General features: G+C 45.5%; 1 protein-coding gene across 3 annotated transcripts in view; it reads right to left on the reverse strand.

The window, feature by feature from the left end:
* Nucleotides 1–12,271, reverse strand: part of ABLIM1 (actin binding LIM protein 1) — a 219,815-nt gene that overhangs the window by 121,089 nt on the left and 86,455 nt on the right. For all 3 annotated transcript variants that reach the window (XM_044916163.1, XM_021700173.2, XM_021700172.2), the window contains exons 3-4: nucleotides 9,407–9,590; nucleotides 4,770–4,879 (exon numbers count right to left, since the gene is read on the reverse strand). In XM_044916163.1, the coding sequence (XP_044772098.1) occupies nucleotides 4,770–4,879; nucleotides 9,407–9,590 (294 nt within the window). The remainder of the gene's footprint in view (nucleotides 1–4,769; nucleotides 4,880–9,406; nucleotides 9,591–12,271) is intronic.

Below are 12,271 nucleotides of genomic sequence, written 5' to 3' on the forward strand. Positions count from 1 at the left end.
TATAAAAGGGAACATAAAATAATAGAAGAGTTCTTCCTCCCCTTTGAAAGCATGCACATGACTCTTTATCTGAAATGATTTAAATTCAGGCCAAGTCGAGCACTTGCCCTGATACCTGTAGGAGTTCCAATTGCAGTTGGAATAATGACAATGCTGTGCAGAAGGGGAGGCGGGAGGAAGATGGGTTTGGATGTATTTGTGTGTGGGTGGTCATCACGTCAATCCACCAAACCCACACACAATCAGACACCAGTCAGACACCCTTTGAAATGGGAAGGGTAATTGTAGACAGCAGCCCACTCCTGCTCAGGTGCCTGAAACAGAAAGGAGCCGTGCGGGAAACGACAATCCAAACCCTGATTCCCTACGCTCGAGGTTGCCACACACATATTTCCCCCCTCGCACGGCTCCTTATCCCATGGGAATCCAGTTCAACTGCTGGCAAAGACTGGAGAAGAACCGAGCTTTAGAGGAGTGCCCGTAACCTGGCTGGACTTAACGTTTTCTGGGTGTCAAATTTTTTTTTTTAAGATTTTATTTATTTATTTGACAGAGAGAGACACAGCGAGAGAGAGAACACAAGCAGGGGGAGTGGGAGAGGGAGAAGCAGACTTCCCGCTGAGCCGGGAGCCCGATGCGGGGCTCGATCCTCCTGGGATCATGACCTGAGCCGAAGGCAGACGCTTAACTGACTGAGCCACCCAGGCACCGCCTGGGCGTCAATTTTTATCTTTAAGGTATGGATCAGCTGGACACAGGCAATTGATTTTTTTTAATAGTAAAAGCAGTTTAATTAATGTTCATCACAACCCTTTGAGGTAATTTTTACTATGATTTCCATGTTATAGAAGGTTTATTAATTATTGAATTCAAATTGCATCAGCCACAGATGCAGCCAGAGTTTTAACTAATTCAGGGGCGATCATCTTTAATGGAAGTAGTTTCTAGGAATAACTTCCTCATGGTTTCCATTCATCAAACCTGGCGACAAAGGGAAGGCAGCTGTGGTGTGTAGAAAGGGCACAGCCCTTGGAGGCTGGACACTCGGGTTAATGTGCGGACAAGGCAGGCCATCGCTTGAGGCTCCGCAGAGAGTGACGCCCACCTTGTGAAACACACATCAGGGACATCAGGATGGCACCTGGAGCCAGACAGCCTGGGTCCGTAACTCAGCTCCACTGCTTACCGTCTGTGTAATCTTGGGCAAATTAACCTCTATGGCCCTTTGTTTCTTCTTCTGTGAGGAGATAGTTTTAGTACCAAGCTAGTGGGTGGCTCTGTGAATTAAACGAGTTAAAATTCGTGGACCAGTTATATAGGACCTGACCCACAGTGAGCACTATATGAGTGCTTGATAAAGAAGACTACATATAAAGGTTAAAGGAATGATTGTATGGTGGAAGGAAGGACCGTGACACCACAGGCATGTCCCTGGGAGTCCTCTTTAAGCCAGACCAGTCCAGACGGGGTAGCCCCCGATCAGCTATAGTAGAAACCGCACCTCCATCCAGGAAGCTCAAGCAAACACTGTTTTGTGCGAATTCTCACCCCAGCACTGATTTAGATCTGTTGACCACCCTTCACTTCTCTTCCTCTCACACTGTCTTTCACCTCTAGGCAGTGAAGATGGGAAACCAGCCACCGAATGTGAAATAAAATTGCAGTTAAGAGCAAATTTGTTTTTTGAAAGAACATTCCAAAGGAGAAAGAGGACCTTGACTCTCTGATTCGTTTCACCGACTCTGTGAACGGTATCAAAGAGGCATTTCATTTTTCGTTTTGATTTAGGGCAATTTGCCAAGTTTCAGACATTTTTAAAATAAGAATTAAAGTCACATCAGGATAGTTTTCATGTATAGGGCAATTCTCACAGAATTACAAATAACAACCAAGTGTTTTCTAATTATGCTCCAGTGAATTTCAGCAACTTGCTGAGAATTCCCTTGCTCTAGTATTTGTGTGCCTGCCCAGCTTGGGCATTTTGCATGTGTGCGTCATATATAAGAGCTCCTTTTTAACAGCCCACATGCCCCATAAATGTTAGTTGAGTACTGATCTAAACAGACAAGTACTTGTTGAAAATAAAACTGTCCTGACCAAAACAATTGCATAGAAAAGAGATTTCATCCATTGAAAGCAAAGGAGAAAATAGGATTTGGTCCAACAGTGTGCGCACATGCAATTGTTATTACATATAGCATTAAAGGTATCATGAATTTGGGTAGGATACATTTTTACACTTACAATTTTTATTTTTTCCTTATGTACATAACATGTATGTCATATAAAATGGAAAATACAGTAAAAGCAAAAACACGTTTAATAAAAATTGGAATAATCATTTCGGTAACGCTGTGAGGAGAAAACCCATTCCCAAATTGCATGCGTGGCAGGACAGGAAGCCTTTAAAAAGATCCACTGCTGTTTCTTAAATCAAACAATGAAGAGTATGAGATGAAACAAAAGAGAGCCCAAAACCAGGACTCCAAAGACTTGCCTGTAATCCTGCCTTATTAACGGACAGCTTCTGTGACCTTGAGTATGCCCGTGGGCCCTAAATTCCTCACCTATCAAGAAAGTTATGGCGTGCTGGGCTGGCTCTGTCGGCAGAGCATGTGACTCTTGATCTCAGGGTCGTGAGTTCAAGCCCCACGTTGGGAGGGGGAGGAACTTAAGTAACTTTTAACTTTTAAGTAAACTTTAAGTTTACTTAAAAAAACAAAGCGGCGGGGGGTGCCTGGGTGGCTCAGTCGTTAAGCATCTGCCTTCAGCTCAGGTCATGATCCCAGGTTCCTGGAATCGAGCCCCGCATCGGGCTCCCTGCTCGGCGGGGAGCCTGCTTCTCCCTCTCCCACTGCTTGTGTTCCCTCTCTCACTGTGTCTCTCTCTGTCAAATAAATAAAATCTTAAAAAAAAAAAAAAAGACTAAAGGACTCTACAGAATTTGAGGACATAGCCATTTCTATTATAGGCCTCTGGACATGATCCCCTATTAGCAGCTATCTTTCTTTCCTGGGATTCACAAAATCCTCTTTTTCTTAACTAGATTGAAAAACTCCTCCAAAGTTTTTGGTAATGTACTTTCGAAGTAGGCCCTCCCACACAGTGGGGTGACTATTCCCACCCCAGCTCACCTCCCAAGTGACCTGCTTGGGGCAGGGTAGGTAAGAAGGGTGAAGCACTTGAAACCCTCCTAGGGGTCTAGGACTGGGCCTTATGTTGTAGCTCTTGCCCTGTTCAGGCTGCTAGCATTTATCAGCAGGGCATATAAATTCACATGCTAAGGATCTGGTCGTGTTGAATAAGAGGCACTAATACATCTATTTTATTCTTTCCTCCCAAAGGTCAAATCCAATTTCTATGCAAATGCTATGGTCAGAACATTCTTTTTGAACAAAGGTATAAGGATTCTTCTTCTTTAACAAAAAGATTTGGAATCACTGTGATGGCTTGCACAGAATTCCTCCAGAGCAGAAGTGGCTTATTTCATTCTTATGTACTGAGAGACTGGAGGAGCTTAATGGAATTTGTTGCAGATCTCCCAAAGATTGGCAAAATCCACAGAAACCAAGGCAAACCTCTGGTCTACTTCCTAATGCCCCCAGGGCGGAAACGGAGTGTCATTGTTTGGTGCCAGAGATCAGAATACATCTCACTTAAAAGGTAACTGACTTACCCAATGTTATTTACTAGGAGAAACAGTGCAGCTGACACTATGAGGGAAGTTAGCAGGGGGAAGGTTTGGGAGCAAGTTAGTTTTCTCTGGATTCCTACAGGTCACACAAGACCTCCCCATAAAGAATGACAAATCCCCTGGCATATATAGATCTTGTTCCCACACCTCAGATTCTCCTTAAGTGTCACCTTTTGAGAGAGGTCTCCCTTGATTGCCCCCTATAAATGCAGTCCCTTTACCCTGCATTTTCTTCCTACTTTAATTTAAATATTAGATATTTTGGTGTCTGCATTTATGGTCTGCCTGTTCCTGCTAGAAAGTAAGCTTCCTGGGGATGCTGAGTTTTTGTTCACGCCTGGATCTCCAGTAGGAACAACGTCACACATTGTAGGTGCTCAGCCAACTATCTGTTCAATAAATAAGTGTCAGAAACCCTCCAAGTGGGCGCCTGGGTGGCTCAGTTGGTTAAGCGACTGCCTTCAGCTCAGGTCATGATCCTGGAGTCCCGGGATCGAGTCCCACATCGGGCTCCCTGCTCGGCGAGGAGCCTGCTTCTCTCTCTGACCCTCCCCCCTCTCATGTACTCTCTCTCATTCTCGCTCTCTCAAATAAATAAATAAAATCTTTAAAAAAAAAAAAAAAAAAAAAGAAACCCTCCAAGTGAATAAATATTGAAGGATAACAGATATAAAGAATTAAGGGTAAGTATAAATCACCGCACTTGCCCTAGGCACAGTGGGGACAGCTTTTTTAATACACAGAGCTATCAATCCCTTCACCACCAAATGTCTGCACATCTCAACCACCATGATGAGGGAATGGGCATTTCTCACAGAAAGTTTTATCATTCTTTTTCCTTCATTTACTCTCAAAATGCACAGTTTGATGTCCAATCCTATTTACGCCTTTTTGACAGCAGGGAGATGCTTCTCACTGCACGGGTTTTAGTGAAGGCTTCAGGCTTTACAATCGCAAACGCCTTAGATGCGACTATGCTCAGCATTAGCTAACAGCTTCACAGGAAGGAAGGCACTTGCCTAAGCGACTTTTGAGCTACGAGGAACTCATGTCAACGGGTGGCTGGGGCACTTACTGCTGGAGCAGGAGGCTTCTTTAGGGCTGGACGACATCGGCTGTGAGCACAGTTGGCAAAGGCAGTCTCTCCCATTGAACGTGACTCGGTCTCCGGGTGGAAACGGGCGCCTGGAGACAGAAAGACATTGCCCTCAAGGTTATTCCAGCAATTTAATTTCTTTTCCTTACTCCTTCTGCTCGCTGCCCCCGGGTGCCAATCCATTTCTTTGAGGAGCACTAGCCAGAATGTCTGAAATGCAGTCTTATTAACCAAGCCAGCCAGCTGGATATAGTCCAAACAAATAAACATGCCTCATTTTGAGAAGGGAGAACGCACTGCTTCTACCAGCAACCAGACAGTAAAATGGAATGATTGACCTCTACTCATTAGTGGAGGGATTGTTCCAACAAGTCACTTAGCCAGGTACACAGAGGAAAATTTTCCATTTTCCAAATGGAAAACCCTTCAAGAAGAAATATTTTAAATGCCATAAATTCCTATTCAAGCTTAAGGCCCCTCCCCAGGAGAACTGGTTACAGGTCAAGCATTAACTCCTTCACTTCCCTAGACCTGCGTGGTATTTGTGCACCTAATGAGACTTTGTTCTGGACATCTGAGTGGGTGAACGGGGTGTTTCAGGGCTGGAGACCCAATCCCTGGTGGAGAAATACAACAGTGCTGTAAATACCTATTTAAAAACGATTAGCTTCTAAAAACTTAAAACAAAACAAAACAAAACACAAAACTATTAGCTTCTTTTCAGAGAGATCATTTCCTTTTGCGTCATTCGTCAACAACAGTTTGCAAAAATATTGCCTCTGCATGTGTGTTACTCGTTTCTTCTCTGGCCAGTTCCTGGTAGTTTTTCAAAAAGAAAAGTCATTAACAAAGACACATAGGACAATTTCCATGTCTGCTTACTTGTAATTGGCAATTTGCCAATACTCTTCATTAACATGAGCTTTCAAATGTGTGATTCTGTCTGTTAGGAAATGAAAAACTCACAAGCAAAACATCCCCACACATCTGAGTCAGAAGCAATTACTTGAGAACAAACACTGGCTCTTTGACAGGAGTTTTACTTTCACAGCTGCTAACCCTCCTTTAAGTGGCCCTTCCGCTGCCTAACGGTTGGTAATTAACCATAACACACACATAGGTAGTAAATTTGGACTTAAAACAACTCCACAGGGGTGCCTGGGTGGCTCAGTCATTAAGCGTCTGCCTTCGGCTCAGGTCATGATCCCAGGGTCCTGGGATCGAGCCCCGCATCGGGCTCCCTGCTCAGCGGGAAGCCTGCTTCTCCCTCTCCCACTCCCCCTGCTTGTGTTCCCTCTCTCGCTGTGTCTCTCTCTGTCAAATAAATAAAATCTTTAAAAAAAAAAAAAAAAAAACAACTCCACAGATGTGCTTTGTGCTGGTCCTCAAGGAGAGTTACAGGCTCTTACTCTCCCCCGCCCCCTCCTTTTACAAATGCTGAGCTGAGACCCTCTCTTCTCCTCTCAGGGTGCTGGTGCTGTGTTACTTTCCATTGTTCAGATAAGGCCCAGAGAGGTTAAGTGACCTGCCTGGACTGACCAGCTCAGGAGACTGGACCCCAGGCAGGTGCAGGTGGCATCCACCAATACAGGACTTCTCTATCTTTAACAATAAAAAATCACGCTCTGGTGGATGCCAGTGGGCCTATTGCTTCCTCCATGAAACCTGAATGAGGCCCCAGTCTGCTCTGTGAGGCGACATCAGGAATTAGGGGGCCAGAAGCACAAGCACGAGCTTTTTGCCTCTGATCGGGGCCAGGACTAGGTTGAGGCCAGTGAGGCACCTGGGGCCCAGCATTTAAGGAGGCCCTAACTCTCAGGTGTAGACCCTGCAATGCATGCTAGCCTCCTCTCTTGCCTCTGAGCCAAGTTTGTATGTTTAGACGTGAATCCCACCTGGATCCACTAGGGGATAAACCAGAGTCCAGTTCTTAACATGGGGCCAGGTCTTTTGAACTTCGGCTTGTGTGATTTTATAAATGACCCTCTTCAGTTCTTTCCCCCTTCAGCCCACTGTGTCCTCTGCCCACATGGCTTCACTTCCTTCTGCCATTTGTGTGAATGTGTGTAATCAAGAGAACTGGATTTGGAGTCAGGAAACCTGAGTTCAAATCTTAGCCTTGCAGTGTTAGTCTGGGGAAAGTCCCTTAAACTCTGAGACCCAGAGTCACTCATAATTAGGGACACTAATTCCTGGCTGACTTCACGGAATTGCTAAGAGGGTTAACGTAGATTCGACATGAATGCAGCTCGTCAGCCATAAAGGAGGCCTCCACTTCAGGTAGAATATCATCATCTTCAGCAGCAGTAGCATGCTAGTAACAACAGTGAGTACCTCTTCGCTGGCCCAAACGTCCGGAGAGAGGACTATCACTAATAGACGTTTATTCATCATCACCGACTTTAAAACAATGATCTCTCAAAGCCAGAATCAGGAGGGCTCTTAAGAGTTTATCTGAGCCAGGGCCTTCCAACCTGGCTGAGTAGCCCCATACTTGGGAGCCCTCTAGAAACTACTAGAGCAGCAGGAGAGTTTGGGGGAAAATGCTAGAAACAGACATTTGTAAAGAGACCTTCCCCAGGGGAGGAGTCCACTGCTCATCCTTGTTTGGGGAATCACTGGGATCTAGTCCACAGCCTCCTATCTTATGGATGAAGCAATTGCCGTGGAAAAACTTAATTCACATAGTCCAGGAAGCAGGACTAGAACTTGGGACTCTCGAATGCCAGCCAAGGGCTTTTAAGCAGGCAATGGGCCACAGCCTGCAAGGGGAGAGGTCAAGAGGAAACTTTACTTTGGATTAAATACAGAAAAATTTTCAGCTCAATAATCCAGCATTTTAAAATTAGGATTTAAAAAGATATATTTGAGAAATGGACTAATAACCATAAAATATTATTACAATAATTTTACCATGAATACTCCATCTAAATCTTATATGGTTCATCTGTGAGTATTACCTTGTCAGCTAATTAGATAAAATGAAGTTTACCTTTCTAGAGTTCACATCTCTCTGGTCTAGAAATACGAAATGCTGAAAAACAAAGCAAAACACCTCCTCTGAACTGTCATTTTTACAAAGCTACAGCAAAATGGAGCACACAGCCAGCAACAGTACACCAAAAGCAAGGGGACTGCCCGATTAGGGTGGATCAGTCAAGTAGCTGAGCCTTGTTGGTGACTCTCCTTGTTACGGCAAGCGAAGCCATCTTAAGTTCTGTAATGTGTAGTCTGCGAAACACAGCAACGATGAAACCACCACCTTTCCCCACTCACACTTCACATACTTTCCCCTTCTTCTCTCTGACTGATCATTTTAACCAAGCTGGTTTGTGCAGTTAAGATTTAACCTTGCTAGAGGATAGAAGCCTAGAGAGCAGAGGTGGGTCAACTGTTCCCCCCAAGAGTTCAGACTATAAGTATTTTTTTTTAGACTTTGCGGATCATACGGTGTCTGTCATGACTGCTCAACTCTGCCACTGTAGCTCAAAAGAAGCCACAAGCAGCCATATGTGAACAAATGGGTGTGACTGTGTCCCAATAAAACTTTATTTACAAAGACAGGTATTGGGGCTAATTTGGGCCATGGGGCAGAGTTTGCCCAGCTCTGCTACAGAGTAAACGAGACTTTTTTTTTTTTTTTAAGATTTTATTTATTTATTTAACAGAGAGAGACACAGCGAGAGAGGGAATACAAGCAGGGGGAGTGGGAGAGGGAGAAGCAGGCTTCCTGCCGAGCAGGGAGTCCGATGCGGGGCTCGATCCCAGGACCCTGGGATCACGACCTGAGCTGAAGGCAGATGCTTAATGACTGAGCCACCCAGGTGCCCCTAAACGAGACTATTTTTAAACACACACATATGAACGTATACTTCCAAAGAAGCTTTATCCTTCCAAGAAGTTATGCCATTTCCTCCTAAGGTTTTCATTGCTCAAACTGTTTCAAGACCCAGAGCTGCTTTCACACTTGGTTTCAAGCCACATAAAATCAGTCATATTATTTAGTAGAGGACCTCGTGTGTAAAGTTTCCCAACTAGGGGCACCTGGGTGGCTCAGTCGTTGGGCGTCTGCTTTCGGCTCAGGTCATGATCCCGGGGTCCTGGGATCGAGCCCCGCATCGGGCTCCCTGCTCAGCGGGGAACCTGCTTCTCCCTCTCCCACTCCCCCTGCTTGTGTTCCCTCTCTCGCTGTGTCTCTCTCTGTCAAATAAATAAATAAAATCTTTAAAAAAAAAAAAGAAAAAAAAAGTTTTTTAGGGGCTACTGCCTTCGGCTCAGGTCAGGATCCCAGGGTCCTGGGATCGAGTCCCACATCGGGCTCCCTGCCTGGCAGAAAGCCTGCTTCTCCCTCTCCCACTCCCCCTGCTTGTGTTCCCTCTCTCGCTGCGTCTCTCCCTGTCAAATAAATAAATAAAAAATCTTAAAAAAAAAAAAGTTTCCCAACTAAATTACTTTTTGACTCAGACTGATAAAACAATAGGAACATTTTTAAAAAAATCTAAGGGCGCATCAGAAGAAGAATATTTCAAGACAGTGCAACTCAAGACCAAAGGTGTACATCCCGGGCTCCAAGAGCAGAACCCAGCACTCGTCTGTCGGGGGAAGGCACCACTTACTTGCAGATGGTGCAGGCAAAGCAGCTGGGATGATAAGTCTTGCCCAGGGCAGTCACCACCTCTCCTTCCACGAACTCCGCACAGCCGTGGCAGCGTGTCCCGTACATCCTCTGGTAGTCCAGGGTGCAGAGATACTCCCCGTTCTTTATGAAGAAGCCCCCTTGTGCCAGGTCACAGCCACACACTGTGGAAAGACAAGTTCGCCTTTGGTCCACACCTGCTGAGCTGCTGGGCAGCGCTGCCTTCCCCTGCATGCTGCGAACTTACTCCATGATCTCAGCGGCTCGGGGCGAGGGGAGGGGACGGGTACAAAGAGCTATTTATTGTTGGGCTCTGAGTTCTCTCTTGCCTCCCTCCCCTTCTGTCTCCCTCCTTTTGGGAGCGACGCAATATCTCATACAAGGAAAATCCATTGGCTGGGGCTCAGTGACTTTTGTGGTATGTCTAAGGTTCAGAGATAATCAGTCTTTGATGGAAAGATGCCCCTGGTATGTGCTGTCTCGGTTATGAACAAAGGTATCCCTGGCAGTGTGATTTAGGAAAGGTATCCACTGCTTGCCCACACAACTACTTGGTTTGGGCCGAGACTATTACTGAGCTGAGTGATAAATTCCCACTATACCGAAAGCAGGAGCTGAAATGCCCAATGTCCATTTCTTCCCCACTCTGGAAACACTCTCCCATAGCTATGAAAAATTCAGACGTTTAATTTTCTCTGTGGGCAGCAAATAGGACAAGCCAATTATTTATATATTATAGGGAGAGATAAAAATGAACAGACAAAAGAGGAAAGAAAAGGGAACGTGTCCAAGAGAAAACTGTCATTCGGGACCTCAGTACCTGCAAAAGGGAATGCCTTGCTGCGTCTGGATTTTGGTGTCTCTTTCGAAACCGTGCAGCTGTGGATTATGGAGATAGTGCAAAGGTCCCAGCGTGTCAGGGGCTTGGGTGTGGCCTACATGTTCAGACAAGACCAGAGGAGGGCACAACAACTTGTCCAAAACTAAAGCCTAAGGCAGACCCTGAGAATAATGCGTTTCCACTGCCAAAGGACTGGGAAGCAGCAGACACAGCTGGGAACTTCCAGTCTTGCCCTCCCGATGCCCAGGCTTGGGTGACTCCTATACACCTAAGGGCCTTAGGCAAAGAATCCCGGATTCTTCCTGATTCTTCCTGCAAACAGCTGGACTAGGCACCCAGTGGGCAGGGGGAAGATGAGCTCCACCACTAACTTGCTTTCCTAAGAATCCTACCGGAACACCTCCAGTGTTCCTCTAATTAGTTCCCGTGACTCATCAGTGCCTCTGGATGATCTGGTGCCGGGCACAGTAAGGTACTGACTGAATACTTTGACAACTCTCCCACCCCCTGTTGGCAGTGTTCCCTATTGCAAGCCATTAGAGATATCCAAGGTGACACCGAACCTACAAACAAGCCTTCCACTGTGGATTCATCAGCCTTTGTTTACATCAACACTCCACAGCTATGACCTCCTTCTTTGCAATTTATAATCAAGTAACCCAAGATGATGGCCTGAGTCCATCACGCCTGAAAATGACCACCCTATAAATACGACTCCGATCACATTACCTGGAAAACAGCTCGTCCACCACCTGCTGCCTCCTCTAACCTGCCAGTGCCCCCACTGTGCACACACCTGCCTCTTCCTTAACAAATGGGTCCTGCAGGTGGGGGAAGTCAGGTATGGACTGACTGCACTCGGACTTCAAATTCCTTCAACAGCAACAAACACAACCCTGGTGGTGGTGGGGGTCACAGAATACCCAGAGAACATATCTTATTTCCCCACAAGATGACAAAGCACTTTATGGTGAGAGTCGTCATCTTTACTTCTTTGGATTCTTATTCTTCTGGTATCTAGGGTATGACTAAGAACACAGCGTGTGAATTAAGTTGAATCCAGCGTCAAACTTGGCAGGCTCCCCGGGATGTCACTCCTCAATGACATCAGCAGTTCTGATGACTCTGTTGCTTTTCCAAACATGGGTATTTCTTAAAGCCATGAGAAGGGACAAAATAATGCATTTGGATTGCCAGTAATTGCCTTTATTGCCCCCTCCAATCAATGGGTATGTTTAAAAGTTCACAGATCCTTTATAAAAAGATCTGGTGGCAACAGGGTCATCTTTAAGCTAATGTAGATTGTGGAGACAGCAGCAGCGCTCACTGTAACGTTTTAGAGATTCCCTGTTATTCGCTGCTTCCGCGGGTACCTCTGGGCGGATGTTCTGCTTCACACAGGATTGTGACACTGACGTATCCTCTCCTTTAAGTCCTGGTTTATATAAACCGAATATAGTCTTAAAAAATGACCTTGTAACTCCTGTTGAGAGTTGTCAAACTACAATTGAACTCTGCCCCTCTGAGATTTCATTTGGCCTAGTCCATAAGTTCAAAGCAGGGGCCCAAATTGGCTTATCCAATTGTACCATTGTTTTTGGTGGTTTATACACAAGGAAATCCCCGTTTGAAGAACGTCTCAGACGCAGAGCTCATTAAAGGTCTTTACTCACCATTCCTCCTCCTTCTCGAATCACAGCGTCTCAGTCTCCCTAGCCAGACTCTTAAACACAGGTAACTGCCATGAACGCTACCTCCTTCCTCTAGAATAAGGCTGCCCTAGGAACAGATCTCCCCTACTCCCATAGCTTCAACTATGACTTTGTCTATGATCAACTATGATCAATGTCTCTATCTGTGACGTCTTCCCCAAGCCTTAGATCCTTATTTTTCGCTGCCCAGTGGGCACAGACAGCAGGCCTATCTTAAGCCTGGCATTTTATTTTTTTTATTTTTTATTTTTTAGAGAGAGAGAGAGAGAGGGAGCGTACATGTGTCGGGGAA

The sequence above is a fragment of the Neomonachus schauinslandi genome, chromosome 6 (genome assembly GCF_002201575.2).
Source record: "Neomonachus schauinslandi chromosome 6, ASM220157v2, whole genome shotgun sequence".
NCBI classification, from domain to species: Eukaryota; Metazoa; Chordata; class Mammalia; order Carnivora; family Phocidae; genus Neomonachus; species Neomonachus schauinslandi.